This window comes from Phyllostomus hastatus, unplaced genomic scaffold (assembly GCF_019186645.2).
Source record: "Phyllostomus hastatus isolate PE091 unplaced genomic scaffold, TTU_PhHast_1.1 phas_contig_34, whole genome shotgun sequence".
In the NCBI taxonomy this organism is placed as follows: Eukaryota; Metazoa; Chordata; class Mammalia; order Chiroptera; family Phyllostomidae; genus Phyllostomus; species Phyllostomus hastatus.
In genome coordinates this window covers 25774370-25793987 of record NW_025333857.1, presented here as the reverse complement: position 1 = coordinate 25793987, position 19618 = coordinate 25774370, and the positions used below count along the sequence as shown (strand labels likewise).

Sequence of the window (19618 nt, the reverse complement as noted above, 5' to 3'; positions counted from 1 at the left end):
GCAAAGTCATTTAGGTTCTCTGAACCGAAGGCTTCCCATCTTTAAAATGAGATTATAATGAACTGTAAAACTAACATTGCAGAATGATTGTGAAGACGAAAGAGGTAAACAGGCATGAAAATGCCCAGTAAACTGTGTTCTACACAAGTATTTAGTGGTTATTATTGTTCTTCTTCCCACTTTATTCAAACTCTAATTTCATAAGAAAATAAAATGGGTAATTGCACTCATTATGCTATTACTGGATGTTTCGAATGCCAATTTGCCCCTTCTTGCTACCACTGATGGTTGAAGAGATATATAGGTGTTACTGAGTTTGTGAGTGCTTTGCCGTGCTGAAGTTTCTGATCAATTCCAAGCTTTCTATCTGGGATGGAGAGGAGGAGGCCAGTAACATCCTCTAACTGGGGTGGAGATGGAAGGTGGGGAAAACATCACGAAGCATTAGGTTACTCTGCTCATTTATGCCATGATTTAGTGCACCCTAATGCATCTGAGTTTTTATGACTTAAAAAATGGAAAATTTGTTCTGGACATATATTTTCATATAAATGAGTAAGATAATTTTTTTCTAAGGAGCAGGATGCTATTCTGAGTACACAGAAATAAAACTGATGTCTCTATTTGCTTACGTACAAATGAAGAAATGTTAAGGATGCCCTTTGGACTGTCATCTCAAAATACAATTCGTATTCCAAGTCCACAGTGGGTAAACATTACCCAAATTCCTATAGCTGGTGCTTGAAAGCTAGGCTGGCCCGAAGCACTACTGGGAAACACAGCTCCTTGTCTGTTGTGTTCTTCCTCCTCTTTACCTTGTTTTCCCTTTCGAACTTCATTTTTTTCAGAGCCTAGTGATATCCTTGCAGATAGTGAGTGAGGAAAACTCATCATGGCAGTGATTTTTACTATATACTACAGAGTAAAAAGAATCAAAACAGAAGAGCCCCATAATATGTTTACATATGATAGAAAAATATATGGAAAGATATGCACCAGTGTTAAGCAACTGTGATAAAGTATATCACAACTCTGCTACTATCTGGCTTCCATATTTTCCACAGGTGACAGTACCAAATGGGAAATGTTAGAAAAACAATCTCTGGAAATAGGGTGGGAGAAAGGAGTAATGCCTAGCATTGGAGAAAAAAATAGCAAAGTTCTAAGGCTATACAAACTCTGGTACCAAGAAAAACATGTAAACATGATTATAAAAGTATGCTCTAAGAACATACAAACAAATAGGCCCAGAAAATGAGGACAGACAAATTCACATCTCAAATTTCAACAAGGCAAAAAAGAAAAAGCCTAGAAATGCAACTGATTGCAAGAAGGCTTAAACTTCATGCTTGGAAATATGCGGGAAAGAATCACAAGTGGGTGAGCAGTTCAAGATGAAGAAAGTCAACAGGAGTTAGAATGAAGTTACTGAGAACCTGAGAATCCTCATTTCCTTTTTAAACACGTTAGCTGAAAGTGGCACACGTAATGAGCCTACAATTCATCAAGATATTTAGTGAAGTCTCCCTTGATAGCATTTTGGACAAGACTGAGAAACCTGAAATTGATGACAGTCCAGATGGATGTAGTCATAATTGCATGTGTACTATATCTAAAGAACATTGATAAATAGAAGTTTGCTACCTCATTATCTTATCTCTTTTCACCCAAAATTCCTAATTCATCCCCCACGTTACCACCCAAATTAACTTTATAAATCATACATCTGATCATGGTCTATGTTGAAACATCTTAGCCTGATATACAAGGCCCTTCTGCTTCAGTTCCCTTGTCGGCCTTTTCCATCTCACTGCTTGCCTCAGTAGCCAATAAGTGACATCGCAGGTCTCACAGGGCCCAAGCTGACACTGTACACTATGGCATAAAGGAAATAAAGAAAAGAGCAAGGAATGCAATCCATGTGCTAAAAAAAAAATCTGGGAGCTAGGTAATAAGCAAAAAGTGTAGGGAACTAGGGATATTAATGAAGAATTCCTGTAACATCAGTAAAGTCGTTAATACCAAAGAAGAAGCAACCTTGGAAGACAGAACTGGAGTCCATGTGCCTGTGGTGATCCAGAAGGTAGGGTTTGGGCCTAATAATATAAAGAATGTTTTCACATACTAGTCTTTCTAAATAAGAGAGAGAGAGAGAGAGAGATTGTCTTAAAGGTCAGAAAGCTTAAGATTTCATGAAGAACCTTTATGAATATCTTTTGGAGCCTCCTAAATGTGATTCCCCAGACTGATCTGCAGGGAAGATGAGACTTAAGGATGCGTGTAATTCGGACGGACTACAGCTGTGCCCACAGTGGGCCCTGTGTAGTGGCCGTGTAGCAAACACCCATCCCGAAAAGCCACACAGGAAAAACATGTTTCTATTCCAGTTAAAAGAACAGACCTACTGAGATGAGGCAGCGACTCTCTGTAGTCCTTGAACAGTTAACTCAAGAGTTAGTCCACACTCAACAAACTGAGGAAACAGTGAGCATTTAAAATGTCACATGACACTTTACTAGACTTTTATAAAGAGGGCTGTGGATTGTTCAACGGGAGAATGAATAATCTTTTGCCAGAATGTTTTGCAGAATGCCAAGACTGCAAACTGTGTCCACACTTAGCAGACTTAGCTATTCACTAGGCAGTATTAACTAATTCCAGCACACATCCCGGCAGGCCTTTCGGGCTGGCAGGAGCACAGTGTCGTACCTGCTGGCATCATACTAAGATCCCTTTCCATTTATGAACTTCCTCACTGATCACAAATAAACTAAAGAGAGCAGAAGTAGTAATTTAAAAATCTATCCTGACCAAAGGGCAGAAGAATAAAATAAGATAATATATACAAAATGGCTCTACAATGTTAAAGCATTACTCATAGGTGAAATCTGACTTTTTCTTTATCGCTACTGCCACAATCACCAACAAAACATCTGAACCACAGAGACTGGATTCCACTTGATGAACAATTCCAGTGGAGCTTTGCAGAAGCTGTAAGATCTATTTGTCAAGTTCTCCTAACTTCTCAAGCAACAACCCAACTGAAGCAGCTGGGACAGGAACATCCCTTCTCCCTTTGGAAAACTCTTGTTACTATCTCCCTGTCACCTTTTAAAATCACTACTTAAAGCCAGTTTCCTTAGTAGAAATGGAGAGAGGCAAGCCATCTTCTTCCGTATTATAACACCTTCCGGTGACTCCCACCCCTGAGAACACCGCTACCTCCTCCCCAAGGCCGGAACCCCGCCTGGTGCAGGGCCGCACCAGAGTGTTCTCTCACTAGAAGCCATAGCAAACCTGTGGGGTGGCTGACACTGTCCAGGTTTCACAAATGAGAGCCTGATGTTCAGAGATGTTAGTTAAGGAACTCATCCAAGGTTATAGCCTTAAAACTCATGCTATAGGGATTTGAATCCAGCTCTATGACTCAGAAGTCCATATGCAGAGGAAATGACAGATAACTCACACTAGAGGAAATAAAATACCAAATGATTATCATAAAGAAATAATGAGAGGCCTTCTGTCAATTTAGAAAAGGCAAAATCAGGAAACAACCAAGGTCTCAAATGGGCAGAAACGTAAAACTCTTCGGCATGAATTCTATACCCAACCAATGCTCATTCCCAAATCAGTATCTACGGGAGGACTGACAAAAAGACATGGATTCTCTGGATGAATACAGACAATGAGGATGGTCATTTTGTCTGGCTGAGATTTTAAGACATATAAACATGACTACAAATGTGTTTTTATATTAAAAAAGTGAATATATCAACAATTCATAATTATGCCATGATCTCAGTTGCCATGAACTGTTTTTAAAGAGCTAAAATCTTTTTGAGAGTAAAATGAATTAATGGAAGAATCTGGAGCAGAGAAAACCAGCTTAATAAAAGTGCGACAACCACGTGTATTCTCTCTTAGACACAGTTGAAAGACATTATCTAATTCTAGCAGCAGTAACTAACCTTTGGGGGACATGTATAACATGTCAGGCACTACATAAGTGTTTTAATGTCATTTTATTTAATATGATATAAACACTGTATTAACAAACATATGATATAAACTTATGACAGAAATAACTAATTTAAAAATTAACATTATGGTGAACTTGTATGATTCTATAAAGTCTCTGATCTATAATGCAAAATATATGGTTAAAAAGCATCCACTTATTTACTTAAAGCATAAACTTCTTTTATTTACTCTCTTAGCATAGTGTCTTTAAATTAATTGGCATGGGTACATTTACACAGTGGAATACTATTCAGCTGTAAAAAAGGAGGAATCTTACCCTTTTGTGACAGCATGGATGGATGTGGAAAGCATTATGGTAAGTGAAATAAGCTGGACAGAAAAAGACAAATAGCATATGGTTTCACTCATATCTGGAGTCTAATGAACAAACTGAACTAACAAGGAAAATAGAGGCAGACTCATAGAGAGCAGGCTGACAGCTGTTGGGCTAGGGCTGGGGCAGAGAGCCATGGGGGAGGTGGAGAGAGTGAGCAAAAATGAAAAAAAAAAAAGAGGAAAAACTCATGGACACAGGAGGAAGGGGGGTGAAGAGAGGGAGGAGGGTACGGGGGATAAATGGTGGTGGACGGAGACTTGACTTGGGGTGGTGAGCACACAACACTGTGTACAGATGATGTGTTGTGGAATCGTGCACCTGAAACCTGCATGATTTTGTTAACCAGTGTCACCCCAATAAATTCAATAAAAAGGAAAATATATATATGGGAAAAAATTAATTGGCATGAACAAGTTTACTTTGAACTGTCCATGGTGTAATGAAAGGGAATGGAACCAGGTACAGCCAATAATTAATTTCCTTCCATCTTCCTAGAGAATAATCAATTTGCACTAATATACATTATACTTTGAGGTTTAACACACCCCGTTTTCATTTGGCTAGTGTCACCTTCAAATAAAGTAACCTCAGTTAAATTTTAACACAATGGATGGTCAGTTTCATGTGCTACTAGGCTAGCATCTAGGCCCCCGTTATGCAATAAAACACTAATCTAGGTATTGCTGTGAAGGTATTTTTTTAGATGTGATTAACATCTACCATCAGTTTATTTTTAATCCAATCAGCTGAAAGGCCTTAAGAGAGCAGACTTGAGGCTTCCCTGAGGAAGAAATCCCACCTGCGGACTGCTCACCCAATCCTGGAAGCTAGGGTCTCTGGCACCGTCTTGAAACTCCCTTCCCTTACTCCTGGTGCTCAGTCTGTCTCCACTCCCTGTCCACTCATATTCATCCCGACTGCCACGAGCCTCGTTCAGGCCTCCATCAATCCTTATAGAAGTGCATACTGTCCTAACCCGTGCAATTTCTTCTGGTCCATCTCCACTCAAACTTCAATTCACCATCTGCACAATCAGCCCACCCCTTGTCAAAATCCAGTTTTAATATCTCTAATTGACTCAAGGGAAAAGACTGTATCTTAGCCATTTTTGTACAACGAGGAAGTTGGCAAAGTATCAGACTCAGAGTGAATGCTGGGTAATTACAAGTCAATCCTTCAGGGGATGAGAAGCACAGATTCTTCTTAGCTGGGCAAAGTCTTTCTGAGTATCATAACTAAGACACAACAGTCATGAGGAGTCCTGCATTGCTTTTGGCTCACATGGGCTTCCTGTTTGTTTTTAAACAACTCTGTTGAGGTATAACTGATATACAAAAATACTATATATTTAGTGTGCATAATCTGATGAGTTTGGACATAATGCAAACACCTGTGATACTACCACTAACTACAATCAAGGTAAAGACACAGTCACCACTTTCCAGAGTTTCCTTGTGTCCCTTTCTGGGAGTTTTTGGTCTTTTTGTGGGGGGAGGGGTAGTCACCAGAGTATTTTCATTTTGGAGAGTCAGTGAAATCTATGGAGCCTTTCTCTAGAATAACACATTTTGCACATAATTCCTGTAATTTCATGAGCTTCCTAAAACCCATCCATCCATCTGGGGACTGCCCCTTATGGTCGATGGACCCCAAGTTAATGATCTCTGAACAGCACCAAATATCACTGGTTCAAGTTTGATTTTAATTCCCTCTGGTTTGGGTCTCAGCTTTCTTCCCCTTGTTCACATCTTTTTTTTTTTTTTTGCACTAATATTGAGTGTCTGTGTAACCCAGAAAGACTGGCTATAGTAATTACTGAATGAAGACTCCACCTACAAAACTATTTGGTTCCCAGGAGAGAAAATATTTCCAATGACACTGTTGTTCTGTTGTCAGTCACAATACACTGCCCTGGACTGCAGGTATGTGACATAACAATACTTTCTACTGAAATAGCTACCTTTTAACCTCTGAGGCCCTGTGTTTGTCTTTCAAGCTAGCTGTAAGATGGGGAAATGGAAAAACCAGAGAATGTAACTTAAGCTAAGTCACGAAGCAATTCATGGCACGGCTTAAAAGCAGCCCGTACCTCCTGACGTCCAATGCAAACACTACTCCAAGATACAGCCACCTGCCCAGTATCCACTGTAAGTTTTTACACTAGACTTATCCAAGCCCGTGTGTGAAATAACCCTGAAAATAAATCTTCACCGCTCAGAGAGCCAAGATACAAACAAATGGGAAAATATTGCCCATGGATATCAAAGACAAAACGCAACTGAAGCTGAAAAGGGAAGACACGAGAGAACCAGCAGCAACTGTACGTAGGAAACAGCGTTTCAGAGGTGGAGATGAGGCGTGAACGCCTGGGAAGGGCAATGCTGAGCTATGTCATGATATTTTAGGACACTGCATTTAGGCAGCAGAGAGTCTGAGCCAAATGCTTTTATTCCCAAATCATTTTCATCAAGAATCCACAAAATTTAATAAGAAAAAGGCAATGAGAAGCTTAGAAGGCTTCTGTCTGACAGTCAATCAATCATAAAAGCAATCATGTAGGAACTATTTCCATAAGGTAGCTGTGCTAGGCGCTGCACAATCTGAAGTGCTCACTAAAGCACCTGTCACACGGCCCCCATGCCTCACACAGTTGGCCAGAGCTCTGCCAAACACCCCTATTTTTGTCCCAAATAAGAATTTTCATGGGAATAGAAAGAAAACTACTTTATAATGCAATACAAAATACTCTAAAGTAATTGAGAACAATAGAAAAACCCATAGATACTCCCGTGCTTTCAAACAACAGAGCCTAAGACTTAAGAATCTCTACCATTCGTAAAGAAACTCTCAGAACTCATGTTCCAAAGCATTTTCTGCACAAAGTTATCAGAGCATTTCTCCTATTGTACTGAAAGCAAGTGTCTCCATGTGTTTCTTGGAGTAAATCTTCAGAAAGGCAAGTACTGGTCTTACCTGTTTCTAATCAGAGCTGATTCAGGGACTTACTTGTGAACCACAAATGCTGACCATCTGAGTCATTTTCTTAGGTGGAAGATGTAAGCTATGCATTTCACTCTCTAGCATCTGGTCCCTCTAACACCACCATCATTGGGACAGGCTGCAAAAAAGTGCACTGTAACAAGCTAAGGTGATCCTGACATCTATTGCTATACTCTTAGTAGTACCAGGTTGTTTTAAAACAAGCAGGAAGGTACAGTGCTTTGAATTAAGCAGTGCTTTTAATAATTTTGCAGCTGGCCTTACCTAGTGTGGCTCAGTGGATTGAGTGCTGGCCTGCCAACCAGAGGGTCACCAATTTGATTCCCAGTCTAGGGCACATGTCTGGGTTGCAGGACAGGTGCCCAGTAGGGGGTGTGCAAGAGGCGACCACACACTGATGTTTCTCTCCCTCTCTTTCTCCTTCCCTTCCCCTCTCTAAAAGTAAATAAAATCTTTAAAAAATAATTTTGCAGCTCATACATTTTTCTCATTTCTAAAGTGGACATTTCAATGTATTCCTGACCACCTCACCTTACTAGGTCCCACTGTGCAATCTCTGTAACAACTCCCTCACTGTTTCCTTGCTTTTATTTATGTTACTTATTTCCTCTTTATCTTTTTATTGTTGTTGGACTTCACCAAGACAATGTGGCTCTATGAAGACAGAGAATGTGTCTGTCATATACACACTTGCATCTATGGGTCTAGTGCAGTGTCTGACACATAGAACATGCTTAATATATATTTGTTGAATGGAATAAATAAAATTAATTGAGACTTCATTTCTCAAATAATTTATTGGAAGAGTAGTTTGATGAGATGCTCTAGAGAAAAAAGAAGATTGTTTTGTTGACCAAATAATTCTGAGCAATGCTTAGTGTGATCTTCCCTCTGGAATATTGGTATAGCCAACGCTCTTGCAAGAAGGGAACCATTAAATGTTATTTACTGTGGCATTTCTCAAATTTATAGGACAACAAAAACTTTTTAAAGTGATACCAAATAAGATCCCATGGAATGTATCCCAAAGAACACACTTTGAGAATGGTGCTTTAAGAGCTAAAAAAGATACTGGGATACTAGACCCAGAGATGATAGCATTAATTTTCTTGTATCTGCAGGGCTGAGGCCAGAGTCTCTGATCTCTCCAGAAAGGACCTGACGTTTTTCTCACCACTTACTTACTCTCATGGACAACTGTCCCTACTCCACCACTTTCCCACATCCAAATGTGAGTCCTCAGTTCCCTTTAAACAACTCCCATCACATGTAGCATCAAAACGCTCTCGAACGCACAGCCGGCATTATATTGGATCTGCTGAAAACAGAAGCCTCCAGACTACTGGTTTAAACTCCAGTTTGGTACTATAGACCTAGAGTTAATTTGACTTATTTTTTTCACTTAAATTTAATTATTAGTTAGCATCACTATTTTGAACAACAACAAAAAATACTTGCTTTACAAAAGCATACCCAGAGCTTTTCTTGAAACCAGTTAGCCTTAACTGAGGCATTGGGACATCCAGGAAGGTGGTAGTGTATCTTACCATCATTTTGAGGCACAAATAATTTGTAACCAATAACTGTTAACAAGTACAGAAATCAGTAAGTGACTCACTTGACAAAAACAAACACATTAACCATTTTAACATCATTTCTGCAATAGCATAACCCTTACTCAAATTCTAATATGATCTCTTAAATGGAGGGGGGGGGCTAGCTCATTGTGAAATGAAATGTCCATAATATGTGCCTATTACTGGTATTCCCTTAAGAGTTGGAATGATTTTGGCTCATTCCTGAGCAGAGAAGGAAGGAAGGGGGTTGCCAACATCTGGGAAGGCTTCTGATTATGCACCATTTGTGCACGCGGTCTACCGTGTAGATGACGACAGAAAACAACCGAGGGAAAAGTGAGCCTCACTGGCTCTTCCAATACATGCTTCCATTTAGGGAAAACTATGTATTTTCACATTATTTTTTAAGATTCCAACAACCGCACAAAGCAAAGTGAACCTATGTGGTACTTAATGAAATTGTTTACAGTTTTGAGAATATATGGCTCTGAACAGATTCCAAAGAATTGCCAGTTCTACATGAACAGAGGTGCATTCGATAAACTGCTCTACTTTAGCCAGAAAGCTATACAGAGCATGCAGAGCTATTCTCTAAGTAGGAAATATAAATACATGTTGCATTCACACACATTACAAAGGCTGTGCTTGGTTTATAACAGCTTGTTTTGAGGTCCCAAAATTGAAAGTCATCAACCATCATGGGTCAAAGGTGAATGTTTAAGAAGCATTTAGCAAATCCAACACAAAGTTTGGAATCCTTGAGGAAGTGTGAAATGGATGAAAGATTCGTGCCATCTCTAACTTTTGGCCTAGCATTCTTTGCATTCACTTTTTTAAAAGTCCACTCTGCTAACAGGCCAGAGTTGAAAGAAACCCTCCTACTTATGGTACTTCTGTGGTGAACATGAAAAATTCTGATAAAGTTCACAGCCTTGAAGAAAATACCAAGTGGCTTATTGTCTTAATTTTCTCTTATTTTCTCACTCATTATCAGAGAGAACTGAAGGACAGATTCTGCCTGTTGCTCTGCAGGCTAGATTCAGTGCTCACTGGAGACCGGAGCTGGTGGCTTGAATATTTTTGCCACTCATTTATCTGTGTAGCCAGCCCGCTATTTAATGAACTCAGCATCTGCAAAGCACATTCCATGGAAGAAGTCTACATCAGCTGATGGGATGTGTGGGTGTGCACGCATGCATTAGACAAAGAGGAAAGTTACTCTTTGCATGTAGTAAGCCAAATTATCCCAGTTCCTTTGTAGAAAGGTTTTTCCCCCCTTCTTTCTTTTTACAGCTTAAATAATATTTAGCTGAGATTTCAGGTTCTTGGTTTTCAGTAGGACCCAACAGGTGTGGGAAAGGGCCACGTGCCCATGGCCCAGGCATCACTTATGAGATCTCTGCCCCTCCTAATGAACATCTGTCTTACAGCAGAAGGTGGCTCGTCACAGGCCCTGACTTCAGAGTAGGGCCTCATAAAGCCAGCAATGTTAAGACCAAAATAATGTCATTTGGTGTCTGGGGGGGATGAGGGGTTAAAAAAAGGATTAGAGGCAGGCAGGGTATATTAAATGAGTCCATGACTAACAGGGTGTGACAGAAAAGGGTTTTATTCTTTTCAGCAAAACAATTCCCTAGGGCTGGGACCATTACTCCACTGTGCCTTTATCACCTTGGAATTTTTATGGTTATTTTTGATGAATTCACATTTTTGTAAAGGCCTTTTTGAAACGATGCCAGTTTTCAAATTTTAATTAAAGTCGTAAATAATCTTAATTCTGCCTTAAAAGGTTTATTGTTTCTTACTTTTTTTTATTATTGCTGCCAGGAAATATTTCAGATACCAAGCCCTGATGTGAGTTAGCAATTAGACTCTCTCCAAGGTCCAGTAACAACATTGTACCAGGGTAAATATCTCACGCCAGTACACCAGCACAGGGCTTGAGAACGCAGCCTGACTTGATTTCAGGCTTATTAGTGGCTGCTTCTCCTGGGAGTGACATTTCCTCTTTTTATTGGATGGAACAACTGTCATCATTTTAATTTCCATAAACTAATCCATCACGGATCGATAAAGGGTTTTAAAATCTTCAGATTAAAAAGACAGGTTAAGATTCAGAAAGCACACTCAGTAAACTTGTCACTGAGGACCAGGCAATGAAAGTTGCCCAAATCCAGTTCAACCATTTGCAGAAAACAGAGTGAGCATCAGAAGCTCGATCACTGGACAGATGAAATCTTATTTTACATAAGATAAAATTAAGAGAATACTGAAATACTTGGCATTAGATTATAATACTCTTCCTTGATATCTAAACTACCTCTTTATTGAAGGTTATCTGCAAATCGTCTGTAAATTTATATTTTTTAAAATCTCAAAGTCTGATTTATTTTTTAAATTAGGGCTTTGAGAACCTTTCACCCAATCACACTGCTCTCCCGTTACACAGATGTGGAAATACACTATGTTTGAACAACAGAAACCATTGACAAGTCTGGAAAATACACACTGCGTTTCCACACCTACTGTCAGTGCCACGCTGCAGCTTGTTTGAACAGTCCACCAGGACTGTTTCTATCCAGCAAGGTGCTGTCCAATCTTATGATAGATTTGCCAAAAACCTAAATATGACCTGAAGAATAGTTGTATTTAGGGGGGAAACTCTCAGCAAGATAGTTTTTCTTTTTCATTTTAACCAACACAATTTATCACTTCAAGTTTATGAGATACACCAGATAATGGCAAAAGGTGTTAGACAGTCAGCCCGTTGAATGTTAACAGTATGCAACAATGATGCATTATTTTAAGAACACCACATTAAACATCTCCTTACAATTGCATTTATATTATAATTCACTTAGCAGCTCCTTTGCTCTTTTAAAATAAAAGAAGATATCCAATCCATGTCAAATGATCATACATTATTGTTGAATACAGTATCTATTAATAATGATTATCTGTTAAAGAGACTTACCTATATTTTATAGAGGAAAAAATAAATGATTTTAACAACTGACTTACAAGACTGGGTTTGTGTACAATTAAGAATACCTATCACATCCTTCTATCTAGGCATTTTTCTAACTCACAGGGAAGAGGTCAAATTATTTCCATATATAAGCCCTTAACCAGTTTTGTGCTAATACCTCTTAAGGAAGAAAAAGCTCATATAACAAAAGGACTATAGAGCATTTCCCAACATAAAAGTGTTAAATACCTATAAACCATGAAAGAATGTAAGATTCTAGTTAGCTAGAAGTCACAGTGACTTGAAAACCATGGCCATGGGGTTCAATCATTTGAAATAAGTTGTCTTAAACTTCCCTTAAATTTGTAATGAATGGCCCTTAACACAGGTACCCATCTGAACACAAATGAAATAAACAGTCAAACAGCCAAGGTCAAGTCAACATATTTACTGCTACGGTCAGAAGATACGTGTTGGGTGCCGGGGGGGGGGGCGGGGGGGGGGGAGGCAGAAAACTGTACTTGAACAACAATAAAAAAAGTTAAAAAAAATAAAGCCTTAATTTTCAAGGCATTAAAAAAAAGAAGATATGTGTTGGTCCAAAAGTTTACAAACTCAATTAGTAGGAAGTGCCTTGTATGGTGGTGAGCTCCTCTTCTCTGGGGAGCTGGAGCACAGCATGGCCAACCACTGGCCAGGATCTTATGAGGTCAGGAGATCAAGTCAGGTGGGTTGGCTGCTCATCATTAACATTTCTTTTAAGTCTTAGATACTATTTCTATAAACTTTGAAAGATGCATTAATCTTTCAAAGATTAACATCATTAATGGATGTTAAAGCAATTTTTGCTTTAATTCATTTCTCAGATTTTCATACACAGTACCTATTAAGAAATATTTTTTCTAAGCTTAAAGGGAGGAATGCTTCTGTTCTTACTCATCCTAGAGATTCTCCTACCTTTTTCATCAGGGCTAAAATTTTAGCCAATTGATATTTTATCAAAAAGTATTGATCTCCAGGAAGGATTTCTGTCGTGCTATTTTTCCCAAATGAATTTTCTTGTTATCTGAACTTAATTTCCATAAAATCCTTTTGTTACTTTCCTGCTTAGCTGACTTACGCTTAATTTTCTCTGACTCCTATTATACAAGCCCTCCCCAGAAATTCGTATTTGACCATATCAACCACGCAGACCATAACTTTGCTATTACAGGAACACCTCAGAGACATCTCAGGTTTAGTTCCAGAGCACTGCACTAAGGCAAATATTGCATAAAGTGAGTCACAGAAATTTTTTTAGTTTCTTAAATGCATATAAGAGTTATGTTTCTATTATACTATAGTTTATTAAATGTGCAGTGGCATTATGTCTGAAAAAACAATGTACATACCTCAATTAAAAATACTTTATTGCTAAAAAGTACTCACCATCATTTGAGCCTTCAGGGCATCAATCTTTTGGTTGGTGGAGGGTGCTATAAAAAACAATCATCTGGGAAGAGCAATAAAGCGCAACAAAACACGTATGCCTGTACTTCATGGAAGACTTTTCTCATCAAAGAGTCTAAAACATACTATACCTTGAGAAGAACAAGAATTCCCAATGCCCTGCAGAAGTGCCCAGTACTGAAAGAATTTAAATGCTTTTCCTGGCTGGGTAACTTCTTTTTTACAATTACCTTTTTCCTTGCTTGTTGATCTTTGGAAGAATGTGCCTTCACATGCTTTCTCAGGGAACTTGGGTCTGTGTAGCGCTTGGTGCATCCTGGAATTTGACAAGCATAAGGTTTCTAAATGAGAAAGAAAGAGAGAAACAACTGTGGTTAAATCTTAAAGATAACTGGAGAAGGTTTATTCAAAGACCATCACTTCAGAGCATGAGCTGTTACAAACTAACTGATATGAAATGTTGGGTAATACTCAAACATTTTAATTAGTAAGCCCAGTAAGTTTGCATCAAGGCAAAAAGGAGAGTAAATTTTCAAGAAACAAAGAGATGGCCTATCTTTGATGATTTTTAAGAGATTACTATAAAGTGCACTCTTACTGGAAACCTCACGTGGCATTTTTTAACATAGAAATTATTAGTAAGCATCTCCAGTCATACTTACAGTTATGTTCCCCTGAAAACAATCTTTGGTACTGTCAGAAACTAGGAAACACATATTCTTTAAGAGTTCATGTATAAAGAAGCTGTAGAAAAGTCCAGAAAAGACTGGGAATGTTTCAGAAGATACCTGATTCAGAAAGAAAGAGGGAGAGAATGAAAAGGGAAAATTAGTAGAAAGTGAGTAGGAGACAGTAGGTTTCAAACAACAGACACAGGAAAAGTCAGCCAGAGAGACATTAATGTTATTAGTTGTGGAGGAGAAGTTCTAGTGCTAAGCCTGGGTTATATGAATAAACCCCTGGCTGCGCGTGACGAGAACAGCAGTTTTGGCTACTTCAATTCCTCCCATGCTCCTGAGGGATACAATCTGTGCGGCCTAAGGCTGAATCTACACTCTTTTTTACTTTGTACTGTAAAACTACTTCCCCTGTTTGGGTATTAAGATGCATTAAGAAAACTATTCAGGGTTAGAATTACGAACTCAGTAATTGTTATGGGAAAACCATTTTCCTCTAAGTAAAGAATCCATTTAGTTGAAGAAAGGTATTTTACCCAAAATTCCGATGACATTAGCATAAGGAGTACTTATCGAAAGAGAATGAACACCTAAATTTAAATAACAAATTCTTTAAGCAACTACAGTTTGCTCTTTAAAACAAATGTTTGATTTCTATATGATTCTAAAATAGCCTACCAATTTGTTAAACACAATAAAAATTTAAACAGTAGATACTTTGGATCTTAACAATGATGATTTTAGAAGATGTACTAGAGCAGTGATTTTTACAAATAAAAATAGCTGAGTTTTAACAGCTACTGCATTGAACTGAATCATAAAATCATTTTCTTAGGTAGCTTCCTGCAAAAGTTTTAAAAAGGGATATTTTTTAAATTCCAAAATGATTTTAAAATGCTCTTAGTTGATTAGCTAAAATTAGCTCCAAGCAAAGAAGGGTATTGTAGAGCCGTAACACTTAGCCTCACAATAGTTCTTTCAAACTACAGATAACTAGCTAGAGTAGAAGCAATTTCTCAAGACAATCTTGTCTCATGAATGTTCATTCTTCCATGATAAAGTTCAATGATAAATTGGAAAATTTATTGGATTTTACCAAGACCATTTTAGACATACAAAATAGGGCATTTTTAACATAATTTATTCTTTTTTCCTATTTTTACCTTTAAAAGAAACTGCTATTCACCAAATTTATTCATTTAATATTCTATTCTGTCCTAAAATCACTGAATTCGATTCAGCCGGAGCAGGAAGGGCCCGTCTACAGCCATATTGCTCTACTCATCTTTCAGGCATTTACTAGGCAAACCATCCATGTATGTCAGGATATAATTCTGTTTAGAAAAGTTGCATGATATATAGTTAAAATGACTGCTATCAATATGAGTAATAGAGATTAATATAAAATTTAATAAATATGTCAACTATAACATCAGAAGAAAATTAAATATGCATGAGAAGGTGTGGAGAAATAACAGTATCTTTTCAAAATTCAAATTTGATGTAGTTTAATAATAGACATCAGAATGTTAACACTGAAAAAGTACTGTCATGAATACATTATTTCCAAGAATGTGGGAGAAGAGAGCTGTGATGTGTATAATACGCTTATCCTGATGGCTTTCTTAAGTGAGCGAAATTACTGCTACGTATAGTCTACCTGGCCTCATAGAAGGAAAATGGCATCAAAACCTGAGAAATGCAGAGAACAATCAACATAATTGAGAAAATAAAAGAGAGAGTCACAGAAAGGCATTTGCAAATGAACAAAATGTTACAGCTCTAAGAGAGTTAAGGTTTGTGATAATGAAAATCAATTGTTGTCAGAGAATTTATGTCAATGGCTATATGGCTATTAACACAGAGAAAGCCTGATGAAACTGACCCGTGGGGAAAGAGTTGCTGATTTTTTTTATGTTACTTAAGGGTGAAAACACCAGTTGGTTTCTAAAGCAAAAGGTCAGGTTTACTTTCAAAAATCATGCCAGCCTCCCTCTACACTTTTATGTCCAGAAGAAAAGAATCAGAGTAAAAAATCAAAACAAAACAAAAGTAGGTTTATAGTTATTCACTTAGAAAATAATATAATAATTGATAAATAATAATATAAGAATAAGCTCTGTTTTGCTTACTCACAAAGGTAAACCTCCTTTTGCCCCATCCTGTATATTGTGTACCCCAGTATATCTGGATATTTGAATACTTATTTTAATGCCCAGTCTGTACTGGTCATTCTCTGAACTGAACTATCCTATAGCACAGTCCATAAACTGCCTCTGCTTGGTACACAGCTGTTACCAAAGAACCCCTTTGTCCCAGTCAGCTGTAATATTTAAGATACTCAAGACTACAGAAAAATGAGGAGAGAGTCAAACAGGGCCCCTCTGGCCCTTTACCAGGTTCCGTTGCTGCCCTTGGCATTGATTGCCCCTACAACCTGCAGACCATAAAGCAAACACCTTCACCATCCCACTACCAGAAGGGCACTTCCTCACACCGGGGCTTCAGGCTGAAAGTTGGAAAGCCCCTGCCATTCTTACAGTGTCCAAATGCGTCCTCTGGTGTTTGGCGCGGTCACTGGAGTTACTGAACGCCTTCTGACAGCCTGGGTGCTGGCACAAATATGGCTTCTCGCCAGTGTGACTCCGCAAGTGAATCTTGAGATTTTCTAGCCTTGAAAATGCCTTCTTGCAACCTTCAAACTGCAAAAAAAAAAAAAAAAAATACAAAAGAAAACAATTTTGGGTTATTGAGAAGGACCTTAATGCTTGCATTTAAGGGATAGAAAAAAATGGTCTTCATTTACATTTAGTCTAAAACAAAAAATGAAAATCCAAACAGTAGGAAATATTACTTCTAAATATATCGATATATTTATGTGAATTGCATTTTTCCATTGAATATACATGCAACTTTCTGCACCAGATTTGGGTCCCAAACTGATTCCTGTGATTACTTATGTCAGAGCAAATTCACTGTGAGCCATCTGGCTCAGTTAATAAAAATACAGTAATGCGTGTCTTAAAGATTTATTAAAAAATTAACACACTTTTCCATTTCCAAATTGGTTTACACTGAAGGAACCAAGAAGGAAGAAACTTTTACAACTAATAAACTAACAAGAAAAATCAGAGTGATGCATGAGAAAAAAAGTGAATCGAAGATTCAAGAGTTCAAGAAGAAAAAGGTATGTGTCACTGAATTATTATGATCTTAACATGCTTAACTTTATTTTAAGGGGCTTTCCAACTCACAGAAGGTCAAACTTGTCCAGGGTGATGCCAAGTCTAATGAGACAAAGTTTTTAAACATTCTTTCAAAAAGGTACTGAAGGACAAATCATTTAATGCTAAATCATTTTCCAAATAAAGTGATGGTGTTATTTATTTATATATCTTAAAAGAAATTTGGTTACCTCATTCAAGAAGAATTGAAAACTAAAGACTGACAATTTCAAAAAGTACTTCATCAGTTTATCAGTAACATTTATTGATAGTAATTTTTACATAATGACTTCTGTGGGCAAAATATCAGCTGGTCAAAGTGATTCGAATTCTCAAAATGATAATCTAATAAAGGGAATGTGTTCGAGAAAGACTATAAATGGAGCATAAATGTGAGATGGCATTTATCCTCTAACTCCCTCATTGGCACTGAGCCCCAGAATATTTGTCACTTTGACAGTTTTAATACCATTGAGTTCTCAATGAAAAAGAAACTTATGAATATGGAAAAAAACAACCAGAACAAAGCATAGTATGTTTAAAGCAATGAAGAAAGCTCACTTTTTAGAAAGGAATGTGTGTGAGCAGAAGGGAGTAGATAGGACAGAATCTAAACAAAGCAGGTAAGTACAAGATGGTTTCCATTCAAAATGAGCAGGTATAACCTAACCTTACTTCAAGAGTTTTCGTAAGACTCCTTGGTTCTCTTGCTTATAATAATAGATGGTGGAGTCCATTGCTCATGAAAAGATGGATGATCCAGAGCTGGCCAGGTTTCAGTCACTCAGATTTCCATGGTTAAGTAAAGGATGAACGAATGAGAAGGAGGAGCCAAACCTACCAGAATGCCATCTATTTAAGTTGTCTACATTTTGCATGCTGAAGTATTTTAAGAAATTTATGAAAGTTGTACTTATTTTTGATTGAGAGTTATACATGTTTCCCAGACATATGTTGGTTTATTTCAATTTTGATATTTTGCTTAAAATAATTTGGTGTTTTCCTGATTTCTATTTCACACACACAAAAAAATTTAGCCTGAACAGAAGATGATTGCTGATGAAGCCAACTACTTTTTCATCAGAGTGAAAGAAATAATGCTATGTTGCTGGAGGGAAAGAGGAATTAAGTGGCTTATTTCCACAGATTTTCAAATGGGTCCCAAATTTGAGAATAAAGGGGCTCAAAGTTAACCCCCAATTCATAGCTAAGAGGCCTCTGCTGACCAAATCTCTGTTTTTAAGGTTCTTTTTGAATGATGACTTAGAGCAAGCTTCTGGAGCTCAGATTATTTTACTTGGAATCACTTGGTGGACCACACTTAGGTCTAAAATGAGCCTGTGGTTTCAAACACATCAAGTCTGTAGCCTATTTCATAGAAAAGCTCTTTTGCAGGGTGGACACCATTCTGGGGCCAGTTCCAAGGGTGAATACCCAAGGCCTGGGTACGCCCCAGCATTCACTCCCTTCTACAGTCCTCACATCTTGGTAAGAGAGAAGGCTGCATTGTTTCGGCACTAGCATGGGGGTGGAGAGCTACTTGAGAATAGATTCATGAGGTTTCTGTGAGTATTGGACTAATAGGACCCCATACAGTGATTAGAGGGAATTCAGACATGTCCTAGAGCTAATTCAAACTGTCCACTGGATCAGACACAAACTGGATATAGACTAGTGTCTCTCTAGTTAAATGTGTAAGTAAATGTCCAGTTAAATGTGGAATTAAAAGTCAACTATTGCCATTATTGCTGCTAATAAAAGCAATGATCAAAGATCAAGGGGGTTTGCTACATCCCAAGCAAGTCAGTGAAAAGTGAACTACATCTCAGAATAACCTGACCACTTTTAAACAGCAAAGGTAGAGGAAAGTATGAGCACTCACACTGACAATGACAAGAAAGATTATCTATAAATCATGAAAATCCAGCTGATTTCAGATGTTTCCCCTGTAACAAGAAAGGCCAGAAGACAACATAATCTGTATTACTTGTACTAGCATAAAAGTATTTTCAAGGGAAAAGATTAAGAGTGAAGGGGTTGTACAAATAAAGGCAGAAGAAAGGCTAAATATCATGCACTCAGTGGCTCAGCATACACTTCATGCTCGCTCTTATTTAAGAAGTTCACTTGAAATAACCATGAACTCAAGACCAGTAAAATCAGGCACTGAAGAAGTGACAAATGGCTGACTGGGGAGACCTCACACCCAACCTCTCAGGTGTGTGTGGGCAGCACCTCTGACTGAACTTGCCACACTGGCAGTTCTGCGAGAGGAAGGAGGTGCTGTTCACCTCTCTAACGGTGTCTGGATGAAACCTGAAAGCAAACAATTTTGTAATGAATCATTGCCTTTCATTATGGGAATA

The 19618-nt window shown here is 38.0% G+C and overlaps 1 protein-coding gene across 5 annotated transcripts in view; it reads right to left on the bottom strand.

Annotated features, from left to right (window-relative positions):
- GLIS3 (GLIS family zinc finger 3) overlaps positions 1-19618 on the bottom strand; it is a 452994-nt gene that overhangs the window by 83706 nt on the left and 349670 nt on the right. For all 5 annotated transcript variants that reach the window (XM_045840588.1, XM_045840586.1, XM_045840590.1 and 2 more), the window contains 2 exons: positions 16569-16730; positions 13582-13692 (listed from right to left, as the gene is read on the bottom strand). In XM_045840588.1, the coding sequence (XP_045696544.1) occupies positions 13582-13692; positions 16569-16730 (273 nt within the window). The remainder of the gene's footprint in view (positions 1-13581; positions 13693-16568; positions 16731-19618) is intronic.